Source organism: Lepus europaeus, chromosome 10 (assembly GCF_033115175.1).
Source record: "Lepus europaeus isolate LE1 chromosome 10, mLepTim1.pri, whole genome shotgun sequence".
Classification (NCBI taxonomy): Eukaryota; Metazoa; Chordata; class Mammalia; order Lagomorpha; family Leporidae; genus Lepus; species Lepus europaeus.
The window spans coordinates 15,099,437-15,117,247 of NC_084836.1; the positions used below are offsets into that span (position 1 = coordinate 15,099,437).

Sequence of the window (17,811 nt, forward strand, 5' to 3'; positions counted from 1 at the left end):
TGTGCTTCTCTGTCACCGTGGCTCTGGCCACTCCAGGGCCCCGTGTAAGGGGCGTTGTGTGCTTCCATGTCTGGGGTGTTTCCCGGAGCGTCCCCGCGGTAGGGAGCCGGGTCCGTGCGGCGCGCGCATCCTCACCTCCTCGTGCGCTTTTCCACCTCTGACTCTCATCCAGCAAGCGCACCACTAGGAATCCTCGAGATCAGTGAAACTCCACCCATGAGGGCCTCGAGCCTCGACTGCCTGCTTTCCTTTTCACTCAGCGCTGAACTGGACAGCACAGTGCCGGGATGGGGGTGGTGGTTCTGAGCCAGCGTGGGGCAGGGAAGTAACCCAGCAAGAGCAGAAGTGCCAGCCAGGTCCCTTGTCCAGTGCCGCCCGGGGCACGGGCGGGGGCGGCAGAGCCTGCTGTGTCCTTGCTGCAGGGTCACCTCGGTGCCCGCTGATGTCTGTGACGGAGGACTCACACAGCTTGCGAAGCCCTGCGGGTCTCTGGGCTGCGGCTCCTCTGCCGCTTTGTTTTCAGAGCCAGGGGCGGGACTCGCATCCCCGACTGCGCCCTTAGGTCACAGCAGCCCTGGGAGATGTGACTGTTTTGTTTTATTTATTTTTTTAAAATTTATTTTATTTATTTATTTATTTTTATTTTTTTGACAGGCAGAGTGGACAGTGAGAGAGAGAGACAGAGAGAAAGGTCTTCCTTTGCCATTGGTTCACCCTCCAATGGCCGCCGCGGCTGGCGCGCTGCGGCCGGTACACTGCACTGATCCGATGGCAGGAGCCAGGTGCTTCTCCTGGTCTCCCATACGGGTGCAGGGCCCAAGCACTTGGGCCATCCTCCACTGCCTTCCCGGGCCATAGCAGAGAGCTGGCCTGGAAGAGGGGCAACCGGGACAGAATCCGGCGCCCCGACCGGGATTAGAACCCGGTGTGCCAGCGCTGCAAGGTGGAGGATTAGCCTAGTGAGCCGCAGCGCCGGCCCCTGTTTTGTTTTATGATGCTGAAACTCAGTATTTCCCAAATTTCACCTTCTCCTTCCCTCTCCTTGTGGCTTTAGCCTTTCCCTAGAATCCTCTCTGCTGTTTTACTTAATATTTTTATTTTCTTCAAAAGCGATATTGATTTACAAAAGAAGCCCTAGGTAATGACCGCGGGTGGAAAGGCAGCGTCGCTGGAACCCGGGTAGCGTGGTGAGGTTCTGGATGGCTGCTGACGGCTGCTGAAGGCTGGGGCGCTCAGCACCCCCCGCTCTGTGGTCAGCGCTGACCTCCTCCTTGACTTCACCCAAAGAATGGGAGGAATCGAGTAGGCAGCGAGTTCCCCCTTGGTGATGCAGTTTATTCATTCCATCACCATTCTACGTCTAAAACTTCTCCATCGAATCAGCAGGTGTTGGGAGAGGCTGGGTTTTAAATATCATGGAGTTAATTAGCCGTGTGGAGTTAAAGGTGGGAAGCAGGTATTTGTGCCGTCACTGTGGTCAGCTTGCTACATACTTGGAATCATTCAGTCTTTGCCAGGACACTGTGGGGGTAGAGAGTCTTTCTACCCCCCATTTTACAGATGGGTAAGTCAAGGCTTCTGCCAAGTTTCACAACTCATGGCTGTTTCTTATGAGTGGTTAATTTGAGCTCCGTAGCATCACATCTTAGCGCTCAAAGTTTGAGAATTCGTGTGTGTGTGTGTGTGTGTGTGTTGATTAATACTGCTTTTCTGTCGAGGTGCCAAGAACACTGGCTGATCTCAATTTCTGTTCGTCTTATGTCAGTGGCAATGACAGCTTTCCTGGGAGGGCCTGATAAACATCAGTCTCTGAGGATGGGAGTGGCTGTGGCATAAACACAGTGCTCTGGCACAGCCACAGAGCGAGCCAGGACAGCCAGGCGTGAGTGTGTGCGTGTGCAGCAGGTGCCACACACACACGGGGGGCTGGCAGCTCATCTGGTGGCCCAGATGTTGCAGAGGCTGCGGGGCGGGAGGTGTTCCTGCCTGTGTCAGCTCTGTGCTGGCGGCCAGCAGGAGGAAAGCCCAGCCTGGGCTTCGTCTGTCGCAGGCCTGCAGCCGGCCCGTTCCTTTTCTGATTGATACGACACACTTCATAAAGCTTCCAGCACTTCCTGCTAGCGAGTCGGGGGCCTTGATAAGAACATGGAATTCAGGCAATGAGATGCCACCCGAGCCCCGAGAATGTTGTACGCCAGCTGCTGTCAGTGACACTGCGTTCACTCAGGGACAACTCACGTTAGGGGCTGCGTTCAAAACAGGACCCCCGTGGGGTTCATCCGGGCAGCTCCCTGGGCACGGGACTCGCCCAGACGATTTATAAGCCTCACGTCAAAGTCAGCTTGGGGAGTAGCAGAAACCCACACGTGCAAGGCTGGCCTAGACTGGCGTGAAGTAGGCAGATTCCCCAGGGGCAGTGTGGCCCAGTGGTTTGAAGCTTGCAAGATGGAGGGCTTATACTGCTTCTTTTTCTTTCAAAAACAAAAAGATTTATTTTTAAACTTTACTTGAATGTCAGAGTTGAGAGAGAGATTGAGATCTTCCATCTGCTGGTTCACTCCCTAGATGTTTGCAATGACTGAGGCTGGGCCAGGGGCTAAAGCCAGGAGCTGCATCTGAGCCTCCAATGTGGGTGGCAGAGCCCCAAACACATGGGCCATCATCTGCTGCTTTTCCTAGGCCGTTAGCAGGGAGCTGGCTGGGAAGTGGAGCAGCCAGGTCAAGAACTGATGCCCATATGGGATGCTGGCATTAGCAGATGGCACTGTACCTGCTGCCCACAGCCCCAGCCCCCTTGCATTGCTTGTTACCAGTTTTGTCTCCATATCTGAATAACCTCAACTCCCTAAACCTCAGCTTTGTCATCTGTTCCATGGGGTTTTAAAAAATAGTTGTAGCAAAACATCCATAACATTAAGTTCACCATTTTAGCCATTTTTAGGTGTACAGCTCAGTGGCACGAGTGCAGTTTTGGGTAGAACTCTCAGGGAATATACATAAGTGTTTAGAACCATGCCTTACAGTTGGGGGTTGTTCAATAAGTGGCATCCAAGTTTGTGATTAATGGTCCGCATTGTCTGTTCACTCTGGTGCTTTCACAATATAATGTCTGCTTTATGACAGGTGTTTCCTTGGGTAGGGACAGATGTTAAGCAGTGGGTGGTAACAAGCCTGTAGGGAAGATGTGGCACCTGTCAGTCCCTCAGCATCCTGCAGGGAAGGCACACGTATGTACTATGACACTTGGAGAGGTTCGTGAAAAAAAAAAAAAGAAAGAAAGAAAAATGGAGCATTGCAAGGACTTTTTGAAGACCCTTTGTTTGTGTACATGCTCATATATGTGTAGAAGTGGTGCCGCAGAGGGAGATAATGAAAACACTTTAAGAAACCAAAGAGGAGAGTGATTCCAGGACAGGCGCAGTACACAAAGGTTAGGTGCAGCATTGGCTTGAATCCTGAAGGTGACGAAGCACTTCTGCTTTCCTGGTCTCATTGGACTTCATTACCCTCCCCTACTTTTGATGCTCGTAATAATCCATTAAATTAGAGCAGAGTAGAACGCAGGTTCCCCTTTTCTGGGGAGTAAACAGAGTTGCTAAACGACCTGCTTGACGACACGCAGGTGGCTGGGGGCAGAGTCTGGGCTGAAATATGATGCTCAAAACTCAGGGCTTGGCGTTCGTTTGATTTCCGGTAACAAGACAGCACAATTACAGTTCTGGTGAGAGTGTGGGTGGAAAGGTGGTGGTGCCAGTGTGCAGGCCAGGCTGTGCCCTCATGTGATCAGTCTTCACCATGGAGGTGGTGTGTCCCACAGGGGGCAGGTTTGGAAATGAATCGTTATAAAGTGCTTCTCACTTATGCCCATTTTTGCTTTCTGTGGCTCAGGCGTCCATGATCAGCTGTGGTCCAAACATCGTAAATGGAAATGTTCAGAAATAAACAACTTCTAAGTTTTAAATCATGTGCCATTCTGAGTCACTTTTGATGTCTCAGGTCAGGCAGCTCCACCCTGTCCAGGCCGGGGCTCCCTGCTTCGTGCATAGTGTCCGCGCAGTATGCACTACCCACCCGTCAGTCACTTAGAAGCTGTCTCAGACATCAGATCCACTGTCACCAGGTCACAGTGCTTGTGTGCAAGTGACCTTCATTTTTCTCAATAAAGGCACCAAAGAGCAAGAGCGGTGGTGCTGGCAATTTTATTACTGTATGTGATATTTAATTTTGAATTATTATTAATTTCTTAGTGTGTCTAAATTGAGTTAGAGCAGAATCTACTTCAAGAGTAACTTTTAAAAAGTCTTATTTATTTATTTGAAAGAGTGACAGAAAGGGAGAGGTAGATAGATAGATATCTTCCATCAGCTGACTCATTCTCCCACTGCCTGCAACAGCTGGGGCTGGGCCAGGACACAGCCAGCAGCCAGGAGCTCCATCCAGGTCTCCCACATGGGTGGCAGGGAGCCAAGTACTTGGGTCATCTTCTGCTGCCTTCCCAGGTGCATTAGCAGGGAGCTGACTTGGATGTGGAGGTATGACTGGATCCCAGGCACTCCCGTCTGGGATGTGGGAATCACAAATGGCAGCTTAACCCACTGTGCCACCGTGCCTTCCCCGTAGAGCGCTTTTCAGTAAGTAGTTGAGCGTGCACTCTGTAGATGTGGTAGAACTTTGGCTGGGTGCTAGGGACTGTGGCTGGGAAGCAGTGGCCCAGTTGTGTTGAGCAATCTTCTGCAGACTCAGGACTAGAGAGAGTGGCGATGCAGCCAGCAGGCCCACCCGGGTGCCCCTCATCCACTCGGTGTGCTGTGAGTCGAGCCGGTGCACATACGGTCTGGGATGCTAACACATCTCTTTGCATCTTGCTTCTCTCTGTAGATTGCAGACTTTGGGCTTTCCAACCTGTACCAGAAGGACAAGTTCTTGCAGACGTTCTGTGGGAGCCCACTCTACGCATCCCCTGAAATTGTCAATGGGAGGCCTTACCGAGGACCAGAGGTGAGCAGCGTAGAGGGAGAGCATGGCGGGGTGGGGAAAAGACGTAGGGATGGCCAGAGGTGGACCAGGGAAATTCTTACCAATTAAAACCCCCAGAGAGCAAGCACAGAGAAATTTCCCTCATATGAGTAAAAGCCAGAGTATGAACACCTGGGAGAAAATTTGGAAAATCCAGAAAGGCTGAAAGGAGAAAATGGAGTTGCCAACACAGTAACCTTCTGCGAGAAGACAGGCACTTCATTTATTTGTGACTTTTCTTTTAGGCTCTTTTCAAAGTAGAGCTCTAGGTTCAGAAACAATTGAAATCTCAAAAAATAATTGAGGTCAAATTACTAAAACTCATGTCCATACGTTTGTGACATTTTCCAAATTCATTACTGGTAAAGACATGGTATTTAATAATCACATTGTGTTTCATTGTATGAATATGCTGTAATTTATTTCATAATGTCTCCAAACTTTGGACACTCAGTTTTCCCTTGTTATATTAAAAAGAGAGAGAGATAGAAATGAGACAAAGAGGGAAACAGAAAACTCTCATTCTGCAGTGAATACCTTTTTCATATGTATTTTTGACAACCTGTGTATTTTACCAAGGGATTATCTTAATTGCATCTTGGAATTCCTAAGAAATGTTTTTCTCTGCATTCCCTGCTTTCAGGGCCACTGCAGGATATGTGTATGTGAAACTGTTATTTTGAAAATGGGTGAGTTGTGAGTGATGACTCTCTTGGAAAAAATAAAAAGGTTTTCTTGAGAGAGAGAGAGGGAGAGATTGATTCATCCACTCAGTATCCTTTAAATAGCAGCTGCTTAATGTGCTGAAATGTTTTCTTCCAAATATTTATCTGTTTGCAAGTGTTTGGGGGCAGGAGACTCTACCAATTACCGGAAAGCAAAAGTCTTTGAAAGGCAAGAACGCTAGGGAGGAGCATCGCATTCAGTGTGGCCAACTGTAGAAGCTCCAGGCTGCACGTTTGTCATGGATAGTGAACGCTGCTTTGATCTTTGATGATCTGTTTCCAAGGTTACAAGCTGGCTGCCTAGACGTGGCCAGCGAACATCCTTTATTTGGCCATGTGAGTCTTCATTAAAAAAAAATAAGAAAAGGAACCATCATTTGGTAATTGGGAAATTTCACAGGAAAGTCTGGTTTCTGACTTCTTTTCCAAAACTGAACTCCCTGGCTCTGCTGGGCCTGCATTCCTACATGGCAGCCATCAGCCAAGGAATGGTGGCCTGCACTCTGTAGCGTGTTCCCATCCCCAGCACTCCCGGTTGTACCCCAGACTGACTTGCTTTCCTGTTTGTTGTCCGCCTGGCTCTTACAGGATTTGAGTTTGCAAGCCCTGCTCCGTGTGAAGGAGGTGCAGGAAGGGAGTATGAGATTAGGGGCAGAGAGCGCTGCCTCCCAGTCCACCTGCCTCTCAGAGACAGTTGGTTTCCTTGTGCCTCAGTGTTGTCATCTGTCAAATGGGGCTGAAAAGGATCCCGGCTCTCCCTGTTGCACAAAGCGTCAAAAAGGACCATCTGTTGGAGAAGGGTCTTAAATTGGGGCTGCTGGCGTCTGTTCAAAATGGAAAGGCCAGGCCCCAGCAGGCCCCAGCCGCATTGCTCTCCGGTTGTCAGGCTGGGATGGCAATCTGTCTGCTGGGTGCTAAGTTCAGTTCCTGGGGGCGTGGGAGGCGGCTGCGCAGGGGCTGTGGAGGAAGGCCTTGGAAGTCATCCCGGAAATCTCTGTATGTCCTGCCTCTCTGCTGCAGGTGGACAGCTGGGCACTGGGCGTTTTGCTCTACACACTCGTGTATGGAACCATGCCCTTCGATGGTTTTGATCACAAGAACCTCATCCGGCAGATCAGCAGCGGCGAGTACCGGGAGCCCACGCAGCCCTCAGGTGCGTACCTGGCAGGGGGTGGGTTGGGGGATCCAGGGGCGTGGTCGGGTTACTTGCCCTCGCTCATACACTTCCGGTTTTTGTTTTAATGTGTTTGGAAGGAGTCTCTTGCTTTCCCCCTTCCTCTTTCTAGAAAAGTCAGCCTTGGCACATCTGGCTGGTTAGGCTGTTTACCTATACCTTCCCTAGTGAAATGGGCAGAGCAGATGTTCCAGAAGGCAGGCGAGGTGTCCTGTTTGCTTGCTGTGTGAACTTGGCCAAGTCAGTTGACCTCTTCGGATTCAGTTTCTCCCCTATAAATTAGTATTTTGGAAAAGGTGTGATGTGAAACCCCTTCCAGCCGGTGGAGACCTAAAAGCAGCTCTCCTTTGACTGTGAGTGCTGGGAGGGTGGCGGCTGCTCTGTCGTGGTCACGTTCCGCCCGAGGATGGCTCATGGCATCGTCCACTGTCGCTGTGGAACAACCCTGGGGTGGACCTCAGTGCTCTGCCACAGGGGCTGTCTCTTTGAGGGGCCTCCTGTGGCCTCTCTCTCCAGGGTGGAGCCTGGGCTTCTTCCGTGGCCGCTCAGGCCTCCAATGAGAAAGGAGCAGCAGCCGGGCCTTCTCCACGTCTGTGCCTGGGAAGGCAGGCGCTGTCCCGCCTCTGATGCCTGTGCACAGAGAGAGTGTGTCGGTGGCCGCGCTTCATGTACACGCATGTTGCGTGTGTGCATCTGTGTGCACGCACACAGTTGATTCTCACTAGGGACTCTAGTTATGGTCTATCAAGTTGTTGCAAACACTGAATTACTGAGCACGGGACCGTGTTTCTTAAAGATTTATTTATTTATTTGAAAAGCAGAATGACAGAAAGGAGAGAGAGAGAGAGAGATCTATCTTCCATTAACTGGTTCACTCCCTAAATGGCCACAGCAGCAGGCACTGAACCAGACCTAAGCCAGGAAGCCCAGACTCCATCCAGGTCTCCGATGTGGGTGCAGGGGCTCAAGCTCTTGGGCCATCCTCTGCTGCTTTCCCAGCAGAACTGCAAAAGCCTTAGCTTACGTACATTTCTGTGTAAGGACACCTCTGTTAATGCATAGCGTAGCTTCATTAATATCCAACTCCGTGGCCAGCAGCACGGCAGCTCGGGCCTGAACGGAGCCTAACCAGCACCCCGTCTCCTATGTCAGGCACAGCCCTGGCACTGCAGCACTAGGCTGGGGGGACTGTTTTACACAGAGCCGTCACTAACAAACAGAAAGCACACAATTACAAAACACAGGACACAGGCTTGAGAGGAGGACGTGTGTTTCCAAACGAGGGCCCAGGGCTTTGCTCGACCTCAGTGGCCGACACTGGCGGGGTCGGGGGACCTGTGCCAGCATCAGCGCGACTGCCCGAGCTGCCAGTGTCGATGCTGGGCTCACCCACAGGTGTCAGCACGCAGGCGTGTTTGTGAAGGTAGGATTCGCATACACTGGGGTCGACGGGTGTGTACGTCCGTATACCGATATGCACATCTCTCTCTCCATGTTTTTCAATGAATTAAGCTGCTCTTGTTGAGAGAGTTCAGGGGGACCTCTGTGCTGGCCTTATTTGCTTTACCAGCTAACTGGTGGCAACACAGTTCCTGGCACATGGTAGGGGGTGAATGAGTGTTCATCCTGTTGTTTTTCAGGGGCGCAGGTTACCCCAGACTCCACGTCCAGGCCTCTACCAATGACCTAATGACGAGGGAAGGTGACACTTTCCAGGACAGGACCTCAACTGTGGAAACACAGTTTGATTTTTTTAAAAAAGATATTTATTTATTTATTTGAAAGGCAGACTTAGACACTTAGACACTTAGACACACACACACACAGATCTTCCATCTGCTGGTTCACTCACCAAATGACCACAATAGCAGAGGCTGGGCCAGGCTAGGAGCCTAGAACTCCATCCAGGTCTCCAATGTGGGTGGCAGGGACCCAAGCGCTTAGGTCATCATCTGCTGCTTTCCCAGGCCCATCCGCAGGGAGCTGGATCAGAACTGGAGCAGCTGGGACTTGAACCAGCACTCCTATGGGATGCCAGAGTTGCAGGCCATGGCTTAACTGGCTACACCACAATGCTGGCCCCCAAACAGTTTGATCTTAAAAGTCAGTTCATCAGCTGTGTGGCTGCCATGGCCTGCACTGCATCTGGGGGCTTTTCCCTAATTCTCTGGCAGCAGAAAATTGCAAGTGCCATTTTTTTTGGAAAGGCTGTGAGTGGGTAGCAGATACAGGTCAGCTTGGTAGGGCTGTGGCTTATATCAGACAGGGAAATGAGGTGAGTTCACTGGGTGTGGGTCTCAGTACCTGTGGGTGAGGCCAGCTTTGGGGACAGTTGTTGGAACTGCCCGGGTGTGCCAGCTGAGTGCCTCTGAACCCCCCTCCGTCCTGTGTCACTGCTGACATGGTTTCCTAGTGACCCCAAGCACTGCCAGGGTGTGCAAGCCGGCCTCTGGGGGAACAAAGCCAGCCTAGGTGAGCCACACCTATTTTCCCTTTTGGTAAAATGCTGTCCACCCAAAGAAGGGCGGGGCCCTGCTCAAGGTCCGGTCCGTGTTCTTTCTGATGACCTGGCTGGGTCTCGCTGGGGAGCTCAGCAGTTCCAGAAATTTCTCTGCCCAAGTGGAAGAATGTGCCAGGGTTCTGAGTCTTGGTTAGGCTTTGGCTTGCTAGAGCGAGTGTGTCTGTGTAGCCACTCCCGGAGGGTCACCCCTGCCACCAAGCCGCGAGCTCACGTGCACCGGCGGATTCTCTTGTCCCCTTTCTTGTAGATGCTCGAGGACTCATCCGGTGGATGCTGATGGTGAACCCCGATCGCCGGGCCACCATCGAGGACATCGCCAACCACTGGTGGGTGAACTGGGGCTACAAGAGCAGCGTGTGCGACTGTGACGCCCTGCACGACTCGGAGTCCCCGCTGCTGGCGCGCATCATCGACTGGCACCACCGCTCCTCCGGGCTGCAGGCCGAGGCCGAAGCCAAAATGAAGAGCCTGGCCAAGCCCGGGGCCTCGGAAGTCACGCTGGAGCGGCAGCGGTCGCTGAAGAAGTCCAAGAAAGAGAACGACTTCGCCCCGTCGGGCCAGGACGTGGTGCCCGAAAGCCCATCCAAGCTGAGTTCTAAGAGGCCCAAGGGGATCCTGAAGAAGCGAAGCAACAGCGAGCACCGCTCGCACAGCACGGGCTTCATCGAGGGCGTCGTGGCGCCCGCCTTGCCCACGACGTTCAAGATGGAGCAGGACGTGTGCCGGACCGCAGTGCCTCTCCCGGCCTCCCCGGAGGCTGATATGCCGGGCGCACTCAGCCCCAAGCAGTCGGCCACGATGCCCAAGAAAGGCATCTTGAAAAAGACACAGCAGAGGGAATCGGGTTACTACTCATCGCCAGAGCGCAGCGAGTCCTCCGAGCTGCTGGACAGGAGCGATGTGCTGGGTGGTGGTCTCACGTCCTCCCCCAGCCCCCCGGACCCAGCCCGGGGCCCCTCGCTCAGCCTCTCCTGCCGGCGGAAGGGCATCTTGAAACACAGCAGCAAGTACTCACCGGGCACCGTGGACCTGGCCCTCGGGAGCCCCGAGACGCCCACACTGGAATCCTTGGCCGAGCCCGGGGTGCCTGCCGAGGGCCTGTCCCGGAGCTACAGCCGCCCTTCCAGCGTCATCAGTGACGACAGTGTCCTGTCCAGCGACTCCTTGGACTTGCCAGAGCTGCAGGAGAACCGGCCGGCCCGCCAGCGCATCCGCAGCTGCGTCTCCGCCGAGAACTTCCTCCAGATCCCCGACTTCGAGGGGCTCCACAACCGGCCACGCCCCCAGTACCTGAAGCGCTACCGGAACCGGCTGGCGGACAGCAGCTTCTCCCTCCTCACAGACATGGACGACGTGACTCAGGTGTACAAAAAGGCGCTGGAGATCTGTGGCAAGCTCAACTAGGCCTCCAGGACACAGGGGCCGGGCTGCGGGGGTGCGGGGAGGTGGGGGGAGCGCGGCTGCCTCTCTGCAAGACCGAGAAAGCACCGGGGCCATCTCGCTCGGCCTCGTGTGCAGCCTTGAGCCAGCACCTAAAAGGTGGAAGCCGCCGTCTGCCAACTCTGCCAATTTCCGGTTGGGATTTGGGTCCCGGTTGGCATTTGCTGTGTGGCACCTCCTGGAGGACGGGCTGTCTAGGGAAGGCGCTGGCATTGGCCAGCATGTAATGGGGGGGGGGGGAGGCGCATATGGAGGAGGGGGAGGTCCTTTCCCTAGAAGTCATCCGCACACTTCCGGAGTAGGGACCAGAAAGATGGGGGCCACCTGCTTGGGGTGTGGCCACAGAGCTTGCTCCTTTTCTCCTTACACTAGCAAGCTTGGTCTGGGTGCCTGGGGTTGGCAAGTATCTTGAATCGATCCATTGGTCGTGTCTGTCGGGTGTGCTGGTTTGCGTAGTCCAGGCCTGTTGGGGAAGTGCTGTCATTGACTAGTAATGGCTGCCGTGGGAATGGGAAGGGGGGCAGTAGCACATGGGTCATGTAGGCACGTCATCCTCAACTTGGCCAAGTCCTGGGCACTAGCTCCAGGCATGCTGTGGGGTCTGTATTAAGTTTTTCACATCACTGGTGTGGCCTTTGTTAGTTTGCTGTTGTACCTTGAATAGAAGACGGGGCCCTGGTCAGAGAGAGAATGCTCTGAAGTCTGCTAATGGCAGCCCATGGTGATTTTTCAGCTTCTTGCTGTCCACCATCTTCTCCTCCTGCCTTGCTCTGTAGTAGACACTCCGGAACGTGGACAGAGAAAAAGATGGTGGTGTCAGAGGCCAACCCTCTCATGATAGAGATGCGTGGGAGTTGCTACACACCAGCAAGGGGCCACTTGTCACCCTGCTTTCTTGTTAACTGGAATGCTGCCTTTTGGGCTCCCACCTGTGACTTGGATGTGACACTGTCCCTAGACTCCAGCGGACTTCCTGGCTCAGCCACTGGCCTTGGTCACCAGTAGTCACGGGTTTCCCTGTCCGCTTGAGTGTAGACCCTTTCAGAGATAGATGAGTTTGCTTTTAGCGAGTTAGCGTGTAGGTGGGATGTTCGGATGAGGAAAGATGGGCAGAAGGTGCTTTTCCCTCCAAATCCCAGTGTTGTATGTCATGACTTTGAACTTTGACATGAACTCCTGGGCTTTGGGGAAAAAGAAGGTTCCATTCATTTGAATGAATATGGTGTGAAAAGAATGGTTGGGAGGAAGCATGTAAGAGAGGGGAAGTGTTCCCATAGATATCATCCAAATGGTTTTAGAAGAAGCAGAAAATAAGTAGGACAGAACTCTTACCTTAAAAAATAATTTCTCAAAACTAGGTATATAATTCCTGAACATCCAGATTCCAGGTGGAAAGATGCCTCTCCTACCATGGGACATCTCAGGAAGACTGGTTTGGAGCTGATGGTCTTTGGGGAACAGCCTCAGAGTCTGTTGGCCAAGGCAAATTGAAATCCTTGATTCAAGATGGCCAACCACTGGTAGCCACTTGGGACCTGTCTGGGGCTATCTTTGGGAAACACAACCAAGAGTAGTGCACAGGAAGATGGGGGAAAGTCATTTACAGCACTCAGAGCGTCTGTTAGGGTGGGATTGCTCTTGCCTTGAGGAGAGCCCTCCGTTTCTCCTCTTGCCCCAGCTCTGGTGGTGTGGTGTGCACTTCGCCAGCTTGAAGGGTGTATTGCGGGGAGTGCTCGCCTTCCTTCCACTCGATTCCACTGCCTTCCTGAATCCCAGTGGAGGTGAGAAAAGAAAAAAAAGTCTGTAGCCAACAAATCATGTTTGGGGGGTGTGAGTGTCCGGAGGGCAGCCTGCGACCTCCAAGCGCCCTACCCCTCGCCTCCCCTGCCACACTGCCCGCCCCTTGTGCACAGCAGCTGGCCCGGCTGGTAGCTCTCCATGAGACTCCGGTCTCGCACCTGCCTGTTGGTTGCTGTGTTTCTTCCTTTTGCCAAGTGATTGAGTCTGCTTGATATTTTCCATCCCTCTAAGTAAAAAGGACACATAGAAGGGGAAATCCTGCTTCCTTCTTCCTCCCCAAAACTCCAGTGTGTTCTCTTTCATCAGTTAACTCAGGCAGTGGTGGGGCCAAGAACCTCCGCCACTCAGAAGCAGACTCTGAGCTGTGTCCTGCCTGGTCAGGTGGCAGCTGGCAGGTGGCAGGTGGCGTACGAGGGTTTAAGGTTTTCCCCCAGCCCCGCCCCCTTCTGCCGTTAGTCTGCTGACATCCTCTGAGTCTGGGTGTGCTGTTGACTGGCCTTTCCAGGAACACTTGGCAAAGAGGAAAGATCCCCGGAGAACAGCTCCCCTGCTTCCTACGTCCCTACCAGCCAATCCCCAGCCAAAGAAGTTACGCTCGGTTCACTTCCGTGGGATCACCAGGGAGAGGCCGTCTTGGAGGGCTGTCGTCGGCACTCCCCGTCTTTTCTTTGCCTCCGTGGGCTTCTCAGCGTCTCAGTTTACACATCTACCAAAGGGGTAGACTTAAACTTCTTTTTACAGGTAAATTTCAAGGCACGATCGATCAGTTTTCAGGAAGTGCTCCAAGACCCCAGGCGAAATGCAAATGCTACATACAGTCTGAACGCCCAGCCCTGTTGGCGGTGCTGCTGGGTGGTGGACAGGGGAGCACTTGGCAGGGTTCAGTTCAGGCAAGTTTTGCCCAAGCCTGCTGTCTTGAGTACAAATGTGAATGATCAGCTGACTGCTTGTTGCCAAACTGGAAATGTTCTGTAGGGATTTACTGGCATGGTATCATTCCTAGAAGAAAAAAAAAAAAAAAAAAAAACAGAGAGAAACTTGACTGCACATTTTTTTTTTTTTTAAATCCATGTTGTGACTTTTATTTAATTTCTATTTTTTTGGTAATAAAAAGTTGACTTTTTTATTTGAATTTGTCTTTTTTTATTTATTGGTCTGAAAGGCATTTCAAAGGTATTATAATAATATATTGGTGTAATTTAATTGGTGCAACATGCTTTATGGTTCCAGTCAAAATTGGTTTTCACTCATTTGATTGGTTTGAGCCCAGAACAGCCTACAGGGAAAAAAAAACAAAGACAAAAAACTGGATAACCACCCAAAGTGTTTGTATTTTCATTGGTAACTGATTTTTTGCTTCGTTTCATTCTTTTTTTGTTTGTTTCTGTTTTTACTTTTAAATTAAATAAAATTCCAATGAATTCAACTACACTGGGACCTTGCTTCTTTCTTTGGTGGTCTGTCTTGGTCCAGTAAGTTCCAGGATGGGTGTAACGAATAGAAAGTTCCCCAGGCGAGCTTTTGCACGCAAGGGGAATTCGCTCCAAGTCCTCAGGAGAGGAAGTGCAGCTCGCAGTGTAGCCGGAGCCAAGGTCTGAAGATGGAGGAGCCCAGAGAAGTGGGTGCCCTCTGCTCTCTCGACACCCCAGCTTTCCTGCTCACCTTTGCCACCTGGCTGTACCCTCATTGATGTGTGTCCCACCTTGGCTTGCCCCAGTGCTTCCAAGGGTACAGGTTCTCAGTTCGGGCTTCCAGAAGAGTCTTGATCGGGTTCCTTTAATAGAATTGGAGATGGCATCAAAGACCAATACTCAACCACACTTTCTCCCCACTCTTCAGCTTCCTCTGTCTGCCTCCCCCTTAGGTGCTCTCTCCCGTCCCAAGGGCAGACAAATTTCTATCTGGTTGGTCAGAGTCAAGATCAATGGGCCACTGTTTCCTGCTGGGGAAGTTCCCTGCTCCACCTATGAGCTAATGGCATCTGAGTCCCATTTTGCCATTGTTTCTTGTGCAAACAGAGAAAGCTCTTGGGAAGAGAGATGAAGGGCAGGGTGAGGCTGAGGGGTTCCTGGATGCTGGCTGTAATGCCACATGGCATCAGACTCTGTGCTAGAGTGTCGTGCTGTGCATCCCCAAAGGTAGTTGTGGAATCCCTGCAAGACCAGTGTCAATTTCCAAAGAAAATACAACTTGCATCCCTCTCTGATCCACTGGACGGGTATCTGATATAGCATCATCACACTTAGCAAATGAACTGCAGGATACCCAGTTAAACATGAGCTCCAGATAAACAACAGATGATATTTTCACCTATGTACATCCCAAGCAATATTCGAATCATGCTTATACTAAGAAAAAAAACCCTCATGATGTGAAATTTGAATTAACTTGGTATCCTGTGTGTCTACCTGGCAACCTGATACTGGCTAAGGTGACAAGGGAATTGGGGATTGGATGCTTGCAATGGTGGCCTGCCCAGTGAGACATGGTGATGCTCATCACACTGCATTGAGGAAAGAATTCCAATCTGGTTTGGACCTCGTGACTGCTGTTGTGTCGCGTTGCTACACCTCTGTGGGTGTCAGTTTTCTCATCAGTCTAATGGGTACATTGGTATGTTACCCATTTCCAACATGGCTGTGAAGAGGAATGGGAAACTTTCTATGAAGTTACCTTGAGTGTAAAACTTGATGAATGGAGAACCACAGTTCGTTCTTTCCAGGGCAGTGTCCAGTGACTTTTACAATAGAACATTAAAAGGCACTCTGGCCTAAAGGCTCTTAGTTCTTGCTGCAGTCCCCACAGCACTAGTAAATGGGCGGTCACTTGGAGAGGAAGGGACCAGGAGGAAGTTTGCTTTCAAGTGAAACCCTCTGGAAAAACATAACCCTGCATGTGGTCTACCGTTGGTGGGGTTCATGGGCAGTGCTCATTTTAAGGACAGAAATAGAAGAGACATTTATTGAGTTTCTATGAGCGGTCTCTTAAGAGTTTATGGAAATGCAGATTATGAAAAAGCTATGCATGGATTTACGATTTAATTCCATTCTTCGTGAACTTGAATGCCCTCCTAAGGGAGGTTCACGGCATCCTTGTCCCTTGGCCACTGGCAGAACCCCACCCAGGCCACGTTAAGTAATGAGATGAATTTACTGCCTCAGACACTGAGGAGTGCCAGGGGGCTGTGTCCAGCTGGGTCTCGGGGTCTGAGAGCGGACGTGGGCCTCCTTTCCGCTCCCTTGCCCTGGATGTGTGTGGCCTTCGTTCTTAGGCGAGCTTCGCCTGGCAGCAAGAAAGTTCCTGGGAATCGTGGGCTCATGAGGTCCTTTCAGTGTGTGACCCTGGAGTCAGGGATGGCTTCATGCATATGCTACAAGGAAGGGTTGTGTTCGGCTTTCCTTGGTTCATTTGTCTCCTCCAGGGGAGACGTGCTGTGATTGGCCAGCCTGGTTCTTGGGTCCTCCCTATCAATCCTTGAATGACAGCTCTTATGGAATCACTCAGAGCCCCAACTTGTGTTAGCTGCACCTTTGGGTCTGTTTGCGCATCTACAAAATAATACTGAATAATCCCTAATATGTAAGGTTATTGTGAAGATTAAATAAAAGAGTACCTAGCAGTGCCTGGTGCATAGAGAGTTTATCATTCGTACTGATGGTCTCAGTGAAGACATCAGTATTACTACCACGGCGAGGAGATGCGTTTGTATTTTAGCTATAAAATCAGCTATCACAGCAGAAAATTCAGCCGCCACAGGAGCTTTAGTAGCCCAAAAATGTAGGCTTCTAAAGTTAAGGTGGGGTTCATGGTCATTGCAGTCTGTTGGGAGAAATGGACCATTGAGAAGTAAGAAAATAAAACTTCCCCACATCATCAGTAGTCGTAAGCGCTGTGCAAGAGGTCGGGAAGATGCAGAGGTAGAGAATTAAAAGAGGAGGTAGCTCCCGTAGAAAGAGTACTCAAGGAAGGTGTCCCTGAAGAGGGGACCTTTGGGCAGAGACCTGAATATGAACAACTAGTCATACCAAAAGTGAGCATTCCAGGTGGAGGGAATGGCATGTGCAAAGGCCCTGGGATCTTCCAGAACATTCCAGGGAACGTGCCCATGTTCTCACGTGGACTGGCTGCAATTATAATTACAAATGCCGGCTTCCTTCCACAGGCAGCCACCAGAGGAGACACATGCTGTGCTGGACAGTGTTCAGTGAGAATGTGTCCACTGCCAATGCATTGAGATTTATGGAGAGAGTGTTTTTAACCCACAGAATCATGCAAATGTTGGGTCGTGGAAGTGAGATGGCAGCAATGCCCCCTGAAGGCTGGAAGGAGCAGACTAAGGACTGCGTGTGTGTGTGTGTGTGTGGCTGTGTGGCTGTCAGGGGCCCACCCCAGGCTAGCACAACTCCCCGATTCCAGTAGAAAATGGGGTGAGAAGTTAGCAGTCATGTCTGCTTTTAAATTGTGTGTTCTTTGCCCTCTGCTGAGAATTTCTGCTGCCCATCTCTGCGTGATGTGGAATACCCACCGTATCTTCACTTCCTGGGCTAGTTGGTTTGTGAATTCGTGCGGCCCACTATGTGTGCGGCAGGAGCAAAGCCTGAAGCCTCAGTTGCTCAATACACAGTTACTTCTCACCCTCGCTGAGTCCAGTGTGGATTGGGCAGGCCTTCTTCCATGTTGCCTCCAAGCGGGCACTGGAGGTTTCAGCTTCTCTTACCCTGTGATTCTCCCATCTCCGGGCTCGTTCTTTCTAGCGGCACAAATGAGGGAGAGGGCTTGAGTCAGGACTTTCTAAAAATCAGAGCTGGGGGCCAGCAGGGTGGCACAGCGGGTTAAGCTGCCACTTGGTGATGCTGGAATCCCATGCAGGTGCCGGTTCAAGTCCTGGCTGCTCCACTTCTGGTCCAGCTCCCTGCTAATGTGCCCAGGGAAAGCAAAAGATGGGAGACTTGGAAGGAGCTTCTGGCTCCTGGCTTCAGCCTGGCCCAGCCCGGGCTGTCGTGTCATTTGGAGGGAATGAACCAGCAGATGGAAGATCTCTCTCTCTCTCTCCTTCTCTCTCTCTCTCTGTTGCTCTTTCAGATAAATAAAATACATATTTTTTAAAAAAGTGAAAAATAAAATGGGATCAGTTG

General features: G+C 51.5%; 1 protein-coding gene across 1 annotated transcript in view; it reads left to right on the top strand.

The window, feature by feature from the left end:
- The window catches only part of NUAK1 (NUAK family kinase 1), a 73,880-nt gene extending 59,783 nt beyond the window's left edge, over positions 1-14,097 (top strand). The window contains exons 5-7 of the mRNA XM_062202981.1: positions 4,879-4,998; positions 6,762-6,894; positions 9,684-14,097. Of these exons, the coding sequence (XP_062058965.1) occupies positions 4,879-4,998; positions 6,762-6,894; positions 9,684-10,840 (1,410 nt within the window). The 3' untranslated portion in view covers positions 10,841-14,097. The remainder of the gene's footprint in view (positions 1-4,878; positions 4,999-6,761; positions 6,895-9,683) is intronic.
- Positions 14,098-17,811: the final 3,714 nt, after the last annotated feature.